This window comes from Neoarthrinium moseri, assembly GCF_022829205.1.
Source record: "Neoarthrinium moseri strain CBS 164.80 chromosome Unknown scaffold5_Wmoseri_CBS_16480, whole genome shotgun sequence".
Taxonomy (NCBI): domain Eukaryota; kingdom Fungi; phylum Ascomycota; class Sordariomycetes; order Amphisphaeriales; family Apiosporaceae; genus Neoarthrinium; species Neoarthrinium moseri.
The window spans coordinates 1060109-1079366 of record NW_026055119.1 but is presented as its reverse complement, the minus strand read 5'-3'; the positions used below and the strand labels follow the sequence as shown (position 1 = coordinate 1079366).

At 50.7% G+C, this 19258-nt stretch overlaps 6 protein-coding genes across 6 annotated transcripts; 2 read left to right on the top strand and 4 right to left on the bottom strand.

Moving 5' to 3' along the window:
• Nucleotides 1-1613: 1613 nt before the first annotated feature.
• On the top strand, nucleotides 1614-3234 carry JN550_002530 (uncharacterized protein; the record flags this gene model as incomplete). The annotated part of the gene is made up of 8 exons (XM_049313836.1): nucleotides 1614-1698; nucleotides 1761-1810; nucleotides 1863-1907; nucleotides 1968-2115; nucleotides 2172-2440; nucleotides 2494-2808; nucleotides 2860-3166; nucleotides 3215-3234. The coding sequence occupies 8 exons, from the start codon at nucleotides 1614-1616 to the stop codon at nucleotides 3232-3234; spliced, it is 1239 nt and encodes a 412-aa protein (XP_049175821.1).
• Nucleotides 3235-4080: 846 nt separating this feature from the next.
• Nucleotides 4081-8996, bottom strand: JN550_002529 (uncharacterized protein; the record flags this gene model as incomplete). The annotated part of the gene is made up of 3 exons (XM_049313835.1): nucleotides 4081-4962; nucleotides 5014-6697; nucleotides 6844-8996. 3 exons carry the CDS (start codon nucleotides 8994-8996, stop codon nucleotides 4081-4083), a joined length of 4719 nt encoding a protein of 1572 aa, XP_049175820.1.
• A 729-nt stretch (nucleotides 8997-9725) lies between these two features.
• On the bottom strand, nucleotides 9726-10806 carry JN550_002528 (uncharacterized protein; the record flags this gene model as incomplete). The annotated part of the gene is made up of 2 exons (XM_049313833.1): nucleotides 9726-10249; nucleotides 10302-10806. The coding sequence occupies 2 exons, from the start codon at nucleotides 10804-10806 to the stop codon at nucleotides 9726-9728; spliced, it is 1029 nt and encodes a 342-aa protein (XP_049175819.1).
• Nucleotides 10807-11795: 989 nt separating this feature from the next.
• On the bottom strand, nucleotides 11796-13268 carry JN550_002527 (uncharacterized protein; the record flags this gene model as incomplete). The annotated part of the gene is made up of 1 exon (XM_049313832.1): nucleotides 11796-13268. The coding sequence occupies one exon, from the start codon at nucleotides 13266-13268 to the stop codon at nucleotides 11796-11798; it is 1473 nt and encodes a 490-aa protein (XP_049175818.1).
• Nucleotides 13269-15029: 1761 nt separating this feature from the next.
• On the top strand, nucleotides 15030-17949 carry JN550_002526 (uncharacterized protein; the record flags this gene model as incomplete). Its single annotated transcript, XM_049313831.1, has 4 exons — nucleotides 15030-15874; nucleotides 15949-17269; nucleotides 17325-17768; nucleotides 17851-17949. 4 exons carry the CDS (start codon nucleotides 15030-15032, stop codon nucleotides 17947-17949), a joined length of 2709 nt encoding a protein of 902 aa, XP_049175817.1.
• Nucleotides 17950-18256: 307 nt separating this feature from the next.
• JN550_002525 (uncharacterized protein) lies at nucleotides 18257-19136 on the bottom strand (the record flags this gene model as incomplete). Its single annotated transcript, XM_049313830.1, has 3 exons — nucleotides 18257-18632; nucleotides 18699-18855; nucleotides 18911-19136. 3 exons carry the CDS (start codon nucleotides 19134-19136, stop codon nucleotides 18257-18259), a joined length of 759 nt encoding a protein of 252 aa, XP_049175816.1.
• Between the last annotated feature and the right edge of the window lie 122 nt (nucleotides 19137-19258).

The window sequence follows — 19258 nt, the reverse complement described above, 5'->3', positions numbered from 1 at the left end:
CCAACTATCAATTGGTGATATCAACTGATCATGATTTGGATTGGGGAGCCTCTCAACTGAGACTCTGGGCTAGTCGATGACGCGCTGATTGGGGACAGGCTTGAAGGTGAGGACCCCAAGCAAATACATCCGACCAACTTGAGCCTCCAGTGCTTTTGGTTTGGGTATATTCACCAGCCATATCCTTGATTCATCGGACACCCCGCCGAACGTGGGAATCACAACTCAGGTCATGATGAGCTCTCAGTATGCTAGGGCAATGTTGCGGCTTGCACTCACCAGGATAACCTTACCTCTACCTCCGTTCGCCGTTGACAGCACGGGCAATCGACCCAGGCGCCTCAAAGGTCTGGCAATCTGCCTCTCAACCCTCTCAGCCCCTCAATACCCTTATGTTCACTCAATTAACTTGAAGAGCAAGTATTAAGTACTTGAAACCAAGTGAATGTCAGAAAGCTTAAGAAATGTATAACTAAGTATCCTGCGCGGCGCACTGTGGCGGTAATTATTCCGCTCATCAAGCCGGGTGATGCCAGCTTCCCCATATGGATCCTCCTCCAGGATGTACGGAAACCCGCCGCTAAATCGCGTCTTGGCAACTGTAATCTCCAAGATTGTTGGCAGGTAGTCGTGTAGAGATGCTACATAAGGGTTCAGTGGCTCCCAAATACCCTGCTAAGCGGCTTGTGGCAGCATTCCGATAGCACAAGCACTAACACTAACGTATCTTGCTGCTAGTGAGCCAGTGGATTGTACTGTATGATCTGGTCAAAGTTGAATTTCTTGGCAATGAACTCCCTGTGATTTGATTTGTCTCTCCACACTTTGGAAAGCTAGCTGTTCAAGTGATGAATGAGCAATGCACCCAATTAGTGCCTCTCGTATCTGGAAGTGGATGTGCCAGGAGATCCGCCTTCGACGAAATCACACGTGATTCCATGCAATAACGCGACCAAACATCCGATAAGACAGGCACACCGGGCACTGTGTACTTTGGGACAAACCCTATAGATTCGTCTTGGAGATCTATGCGACCTTCCAGAAGCATTCTACTGGGTGAAGCCTACATAACCCCTGCGCCGCCCAGACGATGACTGCGAGCAGTAGGATCGTACCCTTCGAGTCAACGAACGAAAGAGATCGACTCCACCAGCGTCTTCGCTGGCCGTGTGGGAGAACACACCTAACCTTCTACCATTTCACGTTGAAACAAATGCCCCGCTCTTATTTGGCAACTTATAAGATTTGTCACATGAGATCTGCTGCGTACCAGACGCTGTGTGCACTATCGGGATTCAGCCGATCTTTCTGCCGCATCTTGCGTTTTGCCTGGGCATTTACTACAACAATATCCTGAGGGCTATCAAACCGCACCATCGCTACCAGGTCCAGGCTTCGGTCTTTGACCAACAACATTTCTTCCTGTCTTTATATTCAACTTTGCGGTACCAAATTCTTAAGCTTACATCTTTTGGCAAATGCTGAATCCATCAGGTTCAGCAGAAGCCCTGACGCATAGCGCTATCCTCGGCAGTTCCACTCTATGAATATTCCATAGGCTCGGTCTGGACAATTCGGGCGCAGTTACACCCCTCCTATACACTCTCAACAAGATGGCATTTCCCAGCATCACATCGACACAAAAGCTCAGCGCTGTTATTACTATCTCTTTTGCGTTCTTCGTGGCTGAAATCGCCAGTACGTACCTTGGCCCTGCTTTAAGTTCATATGTACTCAAAACAGACACTGAGACTATATAGTTGGGTTCAAAACCGGTTCTTTAGCGCTGGTAGCAGATGCATTCCATTACGTGAGTTTGACACTCTCTCTTTGGAACGATTTCTTAACTGATGCGTGTACAGCTCAACGACCTCATAGGATTTGCGGTTGCTCTCGCGGCTATATTAGTATGTCTGTGTTGCTGCTCCGAGTCGCTACAGAGGGTCATGCTTAACCCTGGTACCTAGGTCACACAACGCGCTGCATCGCCCAAGGAGTTCTCCTTCGGATGGGCCCGTGCCTCGCTACTGGGCGCCTTCTTCAATGGTGTGTTCCTGTTGGCTCTTGGTGTCTCGATCTTCCTTCAGTCGATCGAAAGATTCGTTTCGATACAGCGTAAGACTTGCCCTTGACTGCAATACACATACATGGTGGCACTTACATCTACCCAGGCGTCGAGAACCCCTTACTCGTTCTCATTATGGGCTGCATTGGCCTCACGTTGAACATTCTTAGTGCTGCACTGCTGGGACACGAGCATCACGGACACTCTCACGACCACTCGCACTCACATGAAGACAGTCACGTTCATCCGGATGAACACGCTTCTAATGGTAGACACTCTCATGAGCATAGGCATGCGCACACTCATAGTCATCGGCCAATCAACATCGAGATGGGTCTAGTCAGCACTGAAAGTGCAGATCGTACACCGATGACAGTAAGTGTGCATCATTCTTGACAGCATGTTCTCACGTGTTCACTGTATGTCAGCCTATCAGCTCCCACGCCAATCATCGGCATAACATTGCCACACTATCCTCCCCAGGCAGGGACCTCGGCATGCTTGGGGCACTTATTCATGTCATTGGAGATGCCCTCAATAACATTGGAGTAATAATCGCTGCTCTTGTCATGATGCTGACTCACTACGATGCCCGGTTCTATGCCGACCCTGGCACTAGCATGGGGATCGCAATCATGATTCTGCTCTCGTCCATTCCCTTGGTGAAGAACAGCGGCAAGATCCTAATGCAAAGCGCGCCACGTGGCGTCAGTTTCGACGATGTGAAGCACGATTTGGAAAAGGTGATAAGTTGTTCTGAATCTTTTAGAAATGTCCAGCTAAAAAGCCACCAGATACCCGGCATCGAGTCGGTTCACGAACTGCACATATGGCGCCTGGATCAGCAGAAGTCCATCGCCTCCGCTCACGTCGTTGTATCCGACGATAACGTCACCAACTTCATGGACAGTGCCAAAACTATCAAGGAGTGCCTCCATGCGTACGGCATCCACTCAGCGACACTTCAACCAGAGTTGGCCCAGCCACCGCCAAGGTCCTCGGACATTGAGGGTTTAACAACAACCTCTGCCCCCACCCCTGCCTATACCCCATCAATTGCTGCCTCTTCGATTAGGAGACGACGAGGCAATGAAACGGCTTGTCAGATAGTATGCGGCAATCTCTGTGAGAGCTTAACTTGTTGCTCAGTACCACAGAAGGCATTGTGAGATAACGTTGGCTAAGAAGGGTATATACTGGCACACGTTCAGCATTGGGGTACATACATGAGAATTTTGGCTTACACTGAGACGTTTGAGGCGTGACTGTGGCAAGCCTCGCCAATACCAGGGCGAGGCGAGGTCTTGGGGATATTGTGTTAGAAATTTCGGACGCATCTTGTAGTTTTTGCAATTTCACTACCAACAGATAAGACTCTGAAAAAAGCGTCTCTATACTGCGGTTTGATTTAAGGGGGGGAGGACTTATCTTCAACTTCCTCATCATGTAAGTTGAAGATCGAATTTTGCACAGTGCCCTCGCAAAATGCTGAGAGTATATTAGACGACAGGCTTGTGGTTCTGTGCAGTATTACTGAGCAGAAATCTGGCTTCAAACATCGCGGGCCGCTTCTCTTGCTAGAACAGCCACGCCTTAAGGTGTCATCAAACTACATCCTCGTCAAAACAATCAGATAGGCCGCAAAAAGCGTCCTTGGCAAACCGATCATCACTCAGTACCGGCCGGCTTGGTGCGGTGCGGCTCTCCTGGACCAGGCAGGCATTCCAGTCGCGGTCTTTAGTGCGGAGGGAGAGGGTCTCTACGCCGAAGCGGAATGGGCCTAGGCTGATAGTATTGAGGTGAATAGTGTCGTGGCTGACTTCTGTGGTTAGGCCTGAATTTCGAAGAGATGGGTAGGTGGATATATATATGGATAGATGGGAGTGTCAAAGGTAGTAAAGTCGGCTTGTGAACAATGTGACTTCAAGCTCTATATATTGATTCTTACTTTTATCTGAAATCTAAATATTAGAGTCTACCTTTATGATTCTAACCCGATCTCTGAATACAAATAATTATCGGCTTTTTAGCTTGGTCAAGGCTCCCTTGAACGGGTTCTTGCCCCTGAATCTGAGGAAGGTTGCCATATAGACTACTGCGTAATTGAACAAGATGAAACCGCACACAATCCCAAAATCGCGCCAAATGTTGCTATAGTACACGCTGAAGCCGCGGCCGAATTCGTCGCCGGTCGCATACTGGCAGAATTCGCACAGCCCATCGGCGCCAGTCTGTACATACCCGCCCGCCTGGCTTAGGTACGCCTGAGTGTAAGATTCGCACGTCTGGCCGGGTGGCGCCGAGAAACGAGCAAACTCGCCCTTGTCGCATCTAACTGGTTGATCGTGGATCGCCACGCCGAGGAAAGCCTCAAGTAGGTAGTGGAAGGGGGTGAGCCAATACATCCAAGAACGCCAGAAAGTGGGAAGCTGCTCGGGCGGTACGACAACACCGCAGAACGAGACCACGAAAAGGAAGAAGATCGGCACGAGTAGTGAGGCCAAGAGATCGTTAGGGCTGAACGCTGCGATGGCTTGCCCGAAGCCAACATAGTACAGCTCGAAGAGGATGACGCAGAGGAACGTGAAACCCGAGGCAAAGCCGGACATCTTGTATCCGCCAAGTCCCCACCACCAGCAGTTGAAGTAGATACCTCCGGCCACGATGGCGTATGGGAGCTCAACAAGAACTGCGGCAGTGGTCCATGCGAACCAGCTGTAGATTTTGGCGTTGTTTTCACGAGACTGGAAAATGTTACGTGACTGAAGGAACACAGGCTGCAGCTGCTGGATCAGGGGCGGGGAGATGGTCAGAGTCATGAAAATCGAGAAGAGACGCGATTGCATATCGATGGTAGCGTATCCAAGCTTGTAGAATGTGAAGGTGTTGAAAAGTCCCTATAGTGTATTAGTTTTGCCACCGAAGAAACCGGATTAAAGCCAACCCACAGTAAAGATGTGAAGAATAAACTTTCCCATAATATAGTTGGGCGTTCTCCAGTAGCTGATGAAAGATCGCTTGACGACGGCCAGCGTCTGCGTCAACAGAGGCATAGCATATTCCCGTTCATCTTGAACGTTCCGAGAGTGCTCGACGTTCCGCCGCTTCTCATTCAACTGGCCGATTTCCCGGATCTGTTCATGATAGATCTTGGATTGGATCCAGACATCTCCCCAGTCCTGGCCTTTGTAATCTGGGTTGCCGGCACCGATTGTTTCAAGCATCCATTCAGCTGGGTTGGCGTCAGGCGGACACTTGGGCCCACCGTTACCCTCAAAGTACTTGACCATCTTCTGGCTGTCCTTTCCAAGTTCTCCAGCATATACCACGCGCCCACCAGACTTCAGCAGGATCAGTTCGTCAAAGTTCTCAAAGAGCACAGCAGAGGGCTGGTGAATAGTGCACAGAATGGCTTGTCCAGCATCAGCCAGTTTGCGAAGAAATCTGACAATGTTGAAGGCAGCACCGGAGTCGAGACCTGAAGTTGGCTCATCAAGAAACATCAGCAGCTCAGGTTTCGATGCTAATTCAACTCCAATTGTGAGCCTTTTCCGCTGTTCCTGATTCAGACCCTCACCGGGCTTGCCAATGATGGCTCCAGCAATATCTCTCATTTCCATTAGGTCGATGATAGTTTCGCAGTAGTCGTACTTTTCCTCCTTTGACACCTCCCGAGGCTGGCGCAATAAAGCTGAGAATTGAAGAGCCTCTCGCACCGTAGCTGTGGGTTCGTGGACGTCCATTTGCTCAGCAAACCCGGTAGCCCTCTGGAAGGATTTAGGGAGCGTTCGACCATCGACCAGGAAATCGCCGGTGATGGTGCCAAAGTTGATTCTCTGAGCCAACGTGTTAAGAAGGGTCGTTTTACCTGCGCCCGAGGCACCCATGAGGGCTGTTAACTTTCCAGGGCGAACGAACCCCTGAACCTGATCCAGTAACTTCTTCTCCCCTCCCTGGTAGGGGATGGTGTAGCTAACGTTCTGGAAGGTGAAGACAGTCTCGTTTCCAGCGACGTTTTTCATTGCCTGCTTGTCCTTCTCTTCTTGCTGAGCGTGATCTGGACCGCTGGCTGCCGTGGGTGAGCCAGACTCTTCGTCAGTCTTTTTCCTGCCTCCTGTCTCGATAGATTTCTGCAAGGTTTTCGGCACCTGACCCCTCTTGAACACTGTAACCGCGGCGCCTCCGGCATTCGGTTTCATCATTTCCATGCCTATCATGGCGATAGCAAGAAAGAAGACGAAAAATGCCCACAGAAAACCAAAGTTCCGCCAGAGGTGGCCTCTGGAGTAACTGAATGACTCTTGGATGTACGCAGCTCCAGAAACGACGATTGAACCTGGGCTAGAACCTGCTAACGCGCAGGACTGATGTTCTGGGGAACTGCTAGGTCCCTGAGGCACAAGGTAGGGAGGTACGCATGGCATCTCGAGATTGTAGAACTCGTTAGACATAAGACTCTCGAAGCCGTACTGAATCCAATTTATCCAGCGCAACCAACCGAACCATGGTCGCATAGAGGAGGGAGGTATAAGGTATCCAGTATACACAATCAAAATTTGGATCGCTACTCCAGTGACCTTTGTTGCATCATCCAAGGTCTTGGCAACCGCTGAAATAGCTCGGAAGAACGCACTATAATATCTGGGGTCAGCGTCTTTCCTTGCCAAGCCCATCTACGTGATAAATCCTCTCTCAATCTTCTCGTAGCAGGTTGCGATATCACTGCGCTAGCGCTCCGGCTGGCTCTCATGAAGGTGGAAGAAATCTGGGTTACTTACTAAGTAGCCATGGTAACAGTCCATAGGATGAGGATGCTGATGAAGAACTGGGAAGGTGTAGCAGAAAGTCCAGCCATCCAATATATTATAACATCAAAAAGAATGACCTGGATCAGAACCAGTGGCACGTCCACAAGGGTCTGTGCAAGTGCGTAGGCAGACGGGCGGTAGAAAGAGAAGTTCTTGTGCTTCAGCAGAATGGGCTTGGATTCGAAGGCGGCAGTCTGCTCGGCTAGGGCAAGCAATGCGTTGAAGAGAAGGATGAAGAATAAAACGCCACCTCTGGTGAAGGCGCCGTTCGCATTGTCGGGTAAGTTATAGAATAGAGAACCAACAATAAGGCCTTGGAAGACGATGCCTCCCCACTTACCCACCAGCGAGGCCTTGTCACCCAACATCACCAACATTTGGCGCTTGGTCAATGCCAGAACTTGTTGGTGAAAGGGGATGGTATAGTTCTTCTTCTTATTCTTCTTCGACCGATGTTCAGCTCGTCTCCGTTGCTGCTGATCAATTTGGGATTCAAAGTCTTCAATGTCTTGAATATTTCTTTGGTAAACTTCGGACTTCTTGTAGGCAGTAGCAAAGTCTTCAGCAGACCGTGGAATGCGGTCTCCCCAGCCTGGTCGCACACTGCGCTCAAAGGGGTCGGTCACAGACGTCAGGAAATCGGCTGTGGTCCACCGTTCAGGGCAGTCGAAGCCGAGGTCGAGGAAGTATTGCTTTGCGTCGTCGGAAGAGCCAAAGTACAAGCACTGTCCCTGGTCTATGAGCAAGACCTTGTCGACAAGGTTATACAGGCTCTCTCCAGCCTGGTATAGAGACACTGCCGTCGATACCTGGGCCATGTTTGTGAGAGTGCGGAGGGACTGCACATACTCTACAGCGGTCGAGGCATCGAGGCCTTTGCTGGAATTGTCCCAGCCTTGGACACTGGCTCGTGTGATGAGAGCCTCGGCGATGCTGACACGTTTGCGTTCGCCACCCGAGACTCCGCGGACGTACTCATTGCCAACTTTGGTATCCATGGTATGCTCGATCCACAACAGCTTGGCTGCCACACGTAAGAACTCTGTCACGTAGTCGTTACGGCTTTCACCCTCTAATCGAGATTCTTTTCCAGGAGTACGAGTTCTCAAGGCAAAGGTCAGGGTGCGTTTGACGGACAAGGTAGCATAGTGGAGATCGTCCTCAGGATTGTAGATTATCTCCCCCCTGAAATCTTTCGCCATGATCTTAGCATCCGTTCCGCCATAAGTCACAGAGCCAAGAACTTCCTCATATCCTGCGCGCTGGTTGCAAAATGTTTTCAAGAATGTGCTGCACCCGGAGCCAGGGCGTCCGAGGACCAGCAAGATCTCTCCTGGTCGCACACAGCCATCGAAGTGGCTAAGAAGCTCTCTTACTGGCGGTTTTCCCGTAGCAGCCTTGGGCCCTTTCGTGAGCAGATTCTTCAGAAATCTGGGAAGTCCCAAGAAGATGTCACCAACAGTTGGTTGAAGACTGGCTCCCAGCCCAGCGCCCTTGACAGTCAGGTCACGGAACACGACTCCCGAGTGCCGCGTGTTCTCTTCTTCACTCTGCTGCTGGCGTGCTTGGCCGAACAAGCGTGACATAAGGCGCTCGATCTCATGGTCGTCCTCCTTTGACTCTGCGACAGATGTGCGACGCTGAGATAAAACTCTGAAGATATCTTCTTCGCTTCGAATGGTGCTCTTAGAGGAACCCAACGGAGGACGCGTTTCGGGCCCTGTCTTTATCTCCTCAAATCGGGCTTCCGGTACGGACTGCTGAGATTCGTTTGGAACGCTGACGGCTTCTTTCTTGCTGGCATGATGCACGCCATCGTCAACAGGAGAAGCTAGTGTCTTCTCTGAACCTGTAGAACTTGCATCTTCAAGCACTGGATGGGCTGCTGATGTCCGTGTTTCGAAAGGATCTGTCGAAACATCAAAGTACGACCGGCCTGAATCGCCGTTCCGAGTCGGGGCGGCTACATCAAGGCCGTCTCGTGCTTCATATCCCTCATTCGCATCTGTGGTAGGGGAGGGTGACCCTAGACGACCAGGCGTCGGCTTCCGAGAGTGCAAAGACGGTGTCACAGGGAAGCCCCCTGGGATATCCGTATCTGCTGGGGTTGGTCTGTCGTCCATATTCGTGGCCCTTGCTTCTGTGGGAGGGCTTGAAGTACAGGAGGCAATGTGCTCAAGTCATTTGAATACCGTGACAGAAAAGTTAATCAAGTGAAAGAACGATCACAAGGGGGAAGATACAGGTATGTATGAAGAGGGTATATTCATCGGTTCATGTCTAATGTTGGCGGATGCGGTATGTATGTATCCGCGTTGTCTAGCCACGCCCAGCCGACCACCGAGGAGCTGATTCATCTTCTCGGGCTCGGGAGCAGCCCGAGTTGTCCGTGAGCTCCGTCCTGATTGCGCCAGAAGGCAATTATTTGTGATCCATGATGGGCAAGGATCGCACTGTCAGACTGATATCGATGACCCGTTTCGATGGAATGCAAACTAGATGTCAGTGCCGCTAAATAAGTGGGAGTCATGATGCAATAGATTCCCACGCGGCTGGTAAGCAATGAATTAGCCCCCTTCTTGGCGCAGCCCTAGTAAGGCGCAAAGCATTTAGCGCTCTGTGACAAGGCATTGCGGCGGACTTTAAAGAGCTGCGTAACGGCGCAAGCAATGCCGACTTATTCAATCGTGGATACACATGGTAGACCAACATAGAATTCTCGTATTGTCGGTACTACTTGAAAGTTTGGTGCTGCCCGGCAAACGCCCAGTCGTCTATTACTCGTGCATTCGAACCACCTAAGCCGCGTGTCACCGGTGTTGTGGCCCGCGGCCTAGTGCAGTGATGAACAATCACCATAGCATCTGAAGGTTACCGTTCGAGTTCTCAATCCTTTCATCCAGACATATCTGGTCCCGACGCCAGCTTCCATTACAACTGCACAGCTCGGCCTCGAGGAACTTGCCGCCATGAATGAGTCGCACATTCCTGGCACTGGCAGCAAAATTACCTTCGCGCGACCAACGGAAGTGTCCGTCGTCGTTGGTTAGTAGTCGATTGAGCGAGATCGACGAGAGCTTCCTGCTTCCATTGATATCAGCACACTCGGCAATCAAATCATGGTCGTTATCCAGCGATATCCTCGAGGAGCTCTGAGAATAGTTGCCCTTGGTGCCGTGCACGACCGGAGGCGCTTGATGCTGCGGTGGGCGTTGGACAGTGTGACTGTGGCCCGTCGAGGACGAGGAAGAAGAAGAGCTGGAGCGCCGTGACGAAGGTCGACTATGCTTCTTGTGATCCTTGTATGCATCTTGCAGTTTATGTCCTGCAAATGCGCCACCCAGTGCCCCAAGTAGTCCATGGTTGACCTTGTGACCTTTTAAGGGGTTAGTCAAGCAAGACGTAATGATGGACTCTACAGGACTTACCAGCAAAAGCGCCGGCGGCACCTCCCGCAAGTGCGCCCATCAGGCCCCTCTGCTCCTCGGTTTGCAGCGGCTGCCCCATTGGTGGCGTTGGGCTATACTCATGTTTGATCTCCGGAGGGTACCCATGCGGAGCCGGAGGTGTAGCGGCGTACTGCGGTTGAGCGGGCGGCTGATAAGGCGAGGATGGAGGATGGTAAGGCTGAGCTTGGTGCTGGCCAGTGTATCCGTATCCGTATCCGGGACTGGGTGGGTACTGCCCAGCCGGCGGTGGAGAATCGGCATACTGCGGCTGTGGAGGCCCGTATTGCGGGTGTTGATGAGGAGGAGGCCCGGGAAACGGACCGTAATGGGAGCCCTGGTGCGGCGACGCCACGGGGGAGCCTTGGCCCGGGTAAGGCGAGCCCTCTGAAGGCGACTGGTAGGGCTGCCATTGATGGTGATTAGGCTGCTGACTCGCCTCTCCGTGGGGGAAGGGAGGAGGACCAGATGGAGGATAGCCTGACATATTCGCCTGTGGGTAGTAAACGGGTCTCAATACCATGGCGAATAGTACTTTCAAATCGGACGGGACAGTGTTGGTAGTTTTATGTCTGAGAATGTGCACTCTGCTGAATGCTGGGAGTCGAGAAGTTTTGAGATCATATGCTTCTCATCGGTCTCCACCCAATCATGACGGCGGCCGTCGAGGTGGAGTAATGCGGCACGGGTACCCTGAGGCTGTGCCCGAGCTATCTTAGTACAGCCTTCCATCCCTTCGCCTCCTCTAACTAGATGAGGCCTCCGTATGTTGTGCATGCCTTATCGACTTTCTGTTCCATCTCGTGCTGGCAAGAAATCTTGTGGGGTAGAGCATTTCTTCACGAATACCCTCGCACGGCAGGCTAATGGTCAGAGCAAAGTAGAAACCATCATTTTCAGCCGCCTGGAGTCCACTGAAAGGCCCTACAGTGTAAATGGTATCTGATTCTAAGCATCAAGCCTTATGGGGGACTGTTGGTCCCATTGAAACAACAGCTCACCAACATCACGAACCGAGATCTATATGATGTACCTCCCTCTCCATTGGATAGAATGCTGCTGCCTGTTCGGGTGCGCACCAATCACGTTGGTCTCATATCAGACAAAAAATGCTCTGCGCTTACGGACTGGTTTTCCCCACTTGGCAAACCACTAACACATTGTAGGGGGTCTCGGGCTGCCTCAGATACAGAGGCCCTGATCACATACGGCGTTCCTATCAATCATCAATATACACCGACATATATGCGTTTGTAGATACCTAGGTAGTGAGTTCGGCTGCAAGGAATATCATTCCAACTCTAAGTGTCTAACCCAAGATCGTTTCCGATGCTATCCCTATTTCTTGCCCAAACGCCGCCCACCTGGTCTATACAATATATCAGTGTCCCTCACTGATCCTAGTTCTATGCAAGTATACATCATATTACAGTAAGATCTCAATCCCCTCCTATCTGTACACAATCCGTCATTTAATCAAAATTGGGGGTGAGCTTGACGGACTATTTCAACGCCTTCATCTTTTGACTTCCGAGAAAGTTCCTTCTCAACCCAGACAGCGATGTTCTCAGCTGCATCGACAGGGCTGTCTAGGTTCAGTTGGAAGAACCCTTGAAGCTGGGATGGCGTAAAGGCATCTTCCGGGATTTGTGCCGCAAACTGAGACCCGAGTGATTCTATCTGATGAATGTCCAAGGGCGATTCCGAGGTATCTAGCTCAGGCGAGAACATGCGGATAAACATCTGCTTGGCGGACTTCTGGCTGATGTTGCCAAGAAAGACCTTCATGTCAATTCGTCCAGGTCGTGTCAGAGCGCTGTCGAGCTGCTCGGGCTTGTTTGTCGTCATGATGACGATGCGGCCCTCCTGGGATCCCACCCCATCCAGGACGTTGAGAACCCCAGAGAGTGTGCAATTGGACCTGTTGCTGTGGATGCTGCTGTGGTCGCTCTTCTCCCCCGCATCCCGTTCCATGCCAACTGCATCAATATCCTCCAGCAGCACAATGCACTGAGGGGGGATTTCCTGGAACATCTGCTCCAGATCATGATCGGCCGGAACACTGGGTATCTTTACCTCGTAGAGATCAAGACCGAATTCACCGGCCAGCGCCGTAGACAAAGAGCTCTTGCCTGTACCTGGGGGCCCGTATAACAGATAACCCCTGCGGTAAGGCATGCTTCGATTCCTGTACCTCCTCTGTGTTTTGGGATCGAGGTACTTGCGAATGTCGCTAAGTAATTCATCCTTCACCTTGTCGTCGAAGTGAACGGTGTCAAGCTGTCGAATGGGCATCCTGGATTTCGGCTGCCAAGATATCCCATAGCGGTCTCTCGAGTAGATGGTGACAAAAAATTGCATCTGCTTCTCGGAATATTCTCTGCACGTATCTACAAGGTGCCTGATAGGAGCCGCTGAGCGGCCGACGCAGCTGATGGTTAGCTCCTCGCCACCAATTCCATCGTAGCCTGGGTCGCACATAGAGGCATTGAAGCTGTCTAATGAGCGGGACACTATGAAAAGGTTCTTCTCGTGCCAAAACCACGTGGTCTCCCAATGGGGGAGATACTGCGCCCGGCGCCGGGTTTTCTTCAACGACGCCGTGGCATCATCTCGACCGAGCTGCGACTCTGTGCGCGCAGTGAAGAAGCGGATCTTGCGTGACTCTATGACATTGGCAAGAACCCAATTGACGACATTTCGATTCAGTGGATCCCGCCCCGGGACCGTGACCGAAGCTATGAAAAAGCGCCGTATCCACCCGTAGACTTCGGACCAGGCGGTTCTCGCGAAACGCCAGGCGGATGGCGCGACGCCAGCAAGAGCTACAATTGAGCCCAAATGAGTGATATCAAGTTCGGACCAGCGCGCAGCGAGCGATCTGATTATGTTCAGCGGGTCGACAAAGTGATGGTTCGCTACGCCGCCAGCATGAAAGGGCTGCGACATTTTCCAACAGGCGCCCTCCTACTGCTGCCGCACCTTACTAGGCCGTGTCGGCAGTGGGCCTAGAGACCGCTGTCTGAGCTTCGTTCAAGGAATGGCACAGGCGGCGCACATAGCAAATAGAAGGTAATAGTGAAGGAAATATACAACTATACAAGAATCAAAGGAGTGAAACGTCTGCCATTGGTCGTTCAGAAAGTCGCCCAATAACAATGACAGATTGGTTCTCAAGATTGGCGAGAGATCTTGGTTTGGCACTTTGAAAGGTTTTCTGGCTTGGGCCAGCCACAATAAGCACAGCCACATCGGGATGCGCTCCTCGCGATAAGCCACTGCTATGAGACCGAGAGACTGTTGCGCAAAGGGCGGAGTGCCTGTAGTTGAATTTATGGGAGACACAGGATTGGATTATCATAAATTTGAGGTTGCCTAAACCCATGTGCTCTGTGGAAGGCGTGAGTAATGCAGCGATAGTCTTAAGACTGCGAGATTCGGGCTTCTTGGAATGAATAGCATACGCACCGCAAGTGTGTCACTGCTACCGTTAGAACTCAGAAGATTCGCACAATAGCTCACGAGCATGTACCACATGATATCCAACGAAATGGAGACAACTTCTTACTATCCCTGAAATGGTCTCTATTGCCATCGCTATTACCGGCCCTCCCACATAAATAAGTACTGGTCAGTGCGTTTTGCTTCTCTGTATGGGAGCTGGTCCATGAGCTATTGGGCGAATCTTCTCAGTTTCGACGATAGTCAAGTTGACCCGAACCTCCCGATAATCCCTGTTGCGACTAATTTTAAGCTTGGACACTGAGTAGACCCCGGCGGTAGCGGTCGCTTGTACTTGAATTGATAGCCAAGGATAAAGTGAAGCTGTAGGCTGTGTGCCAGTCCGTGTTCTATGCTTCGCTTTGTGGTTGATCTCGTGTCATTTATTGAGGGCTGCACTGTTGTCCTCCATGAAATTGTTGGTGACAACGGTCACGTCGTGCTACAGGGGAATGCACGCCGTGCTCCGTGATCAAACAGCGACTTGCTGGGGAAAGGTGGCTGCAAGAAAGGTTGAGTGAAAACTATGATACGCTCCCGAAAGCCGCGTGCCGACTTCAGTGCTTTGGTGTCCCTCTCCGGGCCGCCATCTTGGAAACGACTTGGGGTCGTACAGCAGGCCCTGATTAGGCTCAGAAAAGAAGTTACGGTCCATTGCGGCGAGCCCGAACTCCCGTGGGCTAGGAGAGTGGATGGATAAATGGATGAAACGCCGTAGTACAGATGCGCGAAGGGTAAATAGACGTGAGTGGTATTTCATTAACAGTAACAGTTAATAATTAATAATTAATTCACTCTCCGCAATGCTTTTGTTCCACACGCCTCATTTAGTTGTCGCAGTGCCCTTATAGTCCTATTTCAACTAAGGTTTGTATAGTCTAATGTGCCACAGCACAGAATATATCGAATGCTCCACGGCTGTAGAAAGTAGCGTACCTCAAGGTATTGCCTGCTCACCTTGTATCAGAGGTAACCCATAAAATACCAGGTTTGAAACCAGGGTCGCCTGCATGGGCCCCACACAAAAGTCTCCGAGCACGTTCTGGACTAGACGCTCGCTGCTCCCTCTTTCGCGAGCTCTGCAAATTTGTAAATGAGTACACAGGTAGCTACTCAACTCTCGACTAGTTTTGGTTGTCTATCGAAATTCAAGAGTATGTCTACGGCGGCACTTTACAACCTCATTGTTTCCCTCTCCTAAAGTCCAAAATGCGTGAGGCTGTTGCTAGAGCGGCTGCCGTAGCCCCGCCTTTTCGACTTCCAGACTCGGTCAGGCCTCTCCATTATACCATTGAGGTTGAGCCGGATGTGGCCAAGAACGAAATCCATGGGAAAGCGGTCATACAAGTTGCCATCTGGAAGGCTACTAGGCATATTGTCCTACATGCTCTTCGCCTCCAAGTAACCCATGCTGCAGTCAATCCCGCGGAAGGCGCAGCTGCGGTCATAGCCATACATAACCAGCCTGAAAATGAAACTATTTACCTTGAGCTAGATACGACACTCCCCACGAATTCTCTGGCTACCGTTACGATGAAATATGTCGGAGAAATGTCACCGCCAGGATCAATGAGCGGTCTATGCCCGACGCCCTATCAGGGGCCTGGCGGTGCAGTCAAGTTTGGGTTTGAGACCATGATGGAACCAATCTCAGCTCGGTCAGTGTTCCCATGCTGGGATGAGCCAGAAATCAAAGCACATTTCACAGTCTGTATTGTGGCAGATGTCGACCTCACCTGTCTCAGCAACATGGAGCTTGATTCTGAGAGACTAATCAAGCGCACCCAAGGAGAACCGAAGAAGAGAGCAATTTTCAAAGCCTCACCTCTGATGTCGACATACTTGGTGGTCATGATTGCTGGACACCTCAATGTTCTACAGAGTAATGACTTTCGCATCCCCATTCGGGTGTGGGCTCCGCTGGACAGAAAGATCGAAAATGGCGCCTATGCGTTGGACATTGCTGTAAAAGCCATGAAGACACACGAGAGTAATTATGGGCTTGAGTATCCGTTGGCGAAACTTGATATGGTTGCTATTCCAGGGCATACAGGGTAAGAGGCAGAACACACTTATCTCCAAGGGCTATCGGCCCAAAGACAGACAGTATCTAATACCAAGCTCACAGTGGTATGGAGCATTGGGGTTGTGTGTCATACGAAGAAAGAGGTCTGCTCCTAGATGACAGTCCATCAGAAGCCGACAAGATGCGCCTTGCATTTCTCGTTACCCATGAGCTTGCACATCAATGGTTTGGCAATATCGTAACAATGAGGTGGTGGGACTCCATCTGGCTTAACGAAGCATTTGCCGATTGGGCAACGGTCAATGCTCTCTCACAGATGATCCCCAATTTTGACAGTCGGGCGAGCTTTTTGGCTAGTCCCGACGATGGAGGCAGAGCTGGCTTTCAGGACGCGCTCGAGCTGGACTCTAGCATGGGGAGTCATGCTATTCAAGACCCAAGACTTTCACCAGCTGCGGCGTTCGATTCCATCGCGTACTTGAAAGGCTGCAGTATCCTCCGGATGGTGGCTGAAGACCTTGGCGTTGATATCTTTCTGAAAGGCATCCAACGCTATTTACACAAGCACATATATCTCACTGCAACCACGGAAGACTTATGGATTGCACTTAGCGAAATCAGCGGTAAAGACGTCGCAGAACTAATGGCAACCTGGACGCAGACCGTTGGATATCCGCTGCTGACAGTCAATGAACTTCGCCCAGCTGGGAAAGTCGCAATTAACCAGTCGAGGTTTCTACAAAATGGTGATACAGATTTTGGAGTAGGGCCATATCCACTTACGGTCCAAATCCGAGGTCCAAATGGCATTGAAAAACACACCATGAGGGGACAGGAAATGGTAGTACCGGTGAATCTTTTCAGCTATAAGCTCAACGCAAATTTGGTCGGCTTCTACCGAGTTTCATACCCGTTGTCACGCATTCACAAGTTTGCGGTGCAGTTTGCTGGCAACACACTTTCCTCGGAGGACAAGGTTGGTATCATTTCGGATCTAGGTGCACTCGTTTTGACTGGGTCTGCCGACCGAAGATGCAGGGTTTCTCATTTCTTGGACTTTCTTCTCACTGTTAAGGATACCACATCAAACTTATACGTCTGGCGAGAGATTCTGGGCCAGTTTCGGAGAGTAGAAGCTGCCTTTATGTTTGAAAACAAGGAGATCGTTGACACGCTCAAGTTAGTCAGATCTAAATTGTTGAACGACCTGGTCGAGAAGGGATATCTGGATTTCAGCCCAGATGATACAACGGAAGATATCCTACTCAGAACGCTGCTATTTGCAGAGCTCAGGAACCATTACTTGGTGCAGGAGAGATCCTGTGTGGCCTGGAAAAGATTCATTAACGGCGAACAGGAAGCGCTGAACCCAAACCTTAGAAAGGCAATTTTCAAGACTGTGGTGGCCCTTGACAATTCAAAGGTATTGCTCAAGGAATAATATTTGATAACATCATATCTGACATAACTCTGAACAGGATACTTGGGATAAACTAAAGTCAATTGCCTTGGAGAGATCGTACATCAGGGCTGAGGATCCAGTCACACCGCTAGAAGCCCTGTCTGCCCTCGGCAGTTCACCAGATCCTGAGTTGATCGCTCGCGCCCTGCAGCTCATTACTCCAAGCTCGTCGACTTATTTGGGCATCTCGGACCTGGAAGAATTGGTGCTGTCGAAGAATCCCGTGCCATTTGTCATGAACTGGGCATTACGTCAAAGCATTCTGAAGTCTCTCTCGGAACACCCAGGCGGTGCTATAGCATCCTGGAATTGGCTGATGAACAACTGGAACATCCTAGTCGACAAACGCAGGAAAGATTCAGTAAATGGTTTTGGTTTCATCACTACGGTGTTGGGCGGGCTTGCCACATCAGAGCACTTGGCGCAAGTAGAAAATTTCTTCTCAGATAGGGTAGACGAGGTGAGCACCAGGATTCATTTAGGTTTTGACCGATCATTATAGTATTTCCTCCAAATCTTGACCGAAAGCTAACGTGTTACAGTCGTTCGATCTGGTTCTGGCACAAGCCATTGACAAGATTCGTGCCCGGTGCCGCTTCATCGCGGCTGACCGTGCAAACCTTCTCAAGTTTGCGAGCTGATTCTATACATCCGGTACCAACAGCAGCAAGGGTTATCTAACATTCGGCATAGTAATGAGATATGACCTGGTAATCTTCTTTTTCGTATTAAACCTTTCTATATTAACTACCGAAGAAATCAAATGAAGCACCCACCATATTTTGTAAAGCAGTGCTTTTGAAAGACAGTGTTAACCTTGAACGTCATGTGCCCATCAACTGTATTTCACAACTCTGTAACAAACGCCAAACCCGAAGGCCGGAATATAATGGCCAGTTCCCAACCTCCGCCCCTTGTGGCTCTGGCTCATATTGATCCCGAGGAACTTTAGCCGCCCACGATCGAGTACTTATTGCGATTGCGGAGTGAGATCCAAAGTGTCAGAATAGCCGCAATTGTGGCAGGCAGGCCGATCCCAACTCCGAGACCGATTGCTATCTTATCGGACGTTGTAATGCCCCCGGACTCGGTATTAGTGTTTGACGTCGGCGTGACTCCAGTCGGCGATGTTGCTGAACCGACCTGGGTTTCTGCCGCTGCGCCTGCGATGACCTGAGTGGACGACGAAGAGCCAGTCGTGGTGGCATCCCAGGCCAGGAAATTTCCGATGTTCCCGGGTTTGGCGCAGTTGATCAAGTAGTAGCCGTTCTTGATTGACCCTGTGAAACTGTTGGTAACGCACGAGGGGTACTCCGAGTTCATACTTCATAGCACATGTAACGAATCAGTGGGTAGTCTTTACCTCGAGATCTTGAAGGAGATTTCTTACCAGCAGCCTGTGCGCGAGTTCATCGAGTTGCAGGAACCGCTGAGATAATGGGTGTAGTCAAGGCACGCGGTAGACGCCCAAGCGGTACCACACCCCACAACGGAGAGCTCGGAGTTCCACAGGCAAGACTGCTGCGGTTGGCACATGTAAGGCATTCCTGCCATTATCTACCAGTTAGCCATTCGTCTGTGACGGAAAGCAGAAGATTGTACCCGACTCGCCGGAGACGAATCCGCATAGGCGAGGGTCTCTGGTTTGGGCAGTCGCTCTCAGGACGAGCTCATGGTCCGGTGCAGGTGTGATTGCGCTCGTTGGAAGCTGCTCAACAGCCGACGTGGAACCATGGTTTGGAGTGAATTGAGGTCGATCTGAAGCCGTTGCACATGCCAGAATCACGAGGTAGACCAGAGAAGAGATTAAATGCGAAAAACCAGCCATCTCAGATCAAAATCGTTGTCGTCACTTGCACTGCTGCAACGAGCACGGCGTGGAAAATGCAGTTCATAGTTCCAGGTGACTGATGAAAACCGTGTGTGCGACGCTTATGAAGGATGAATCAA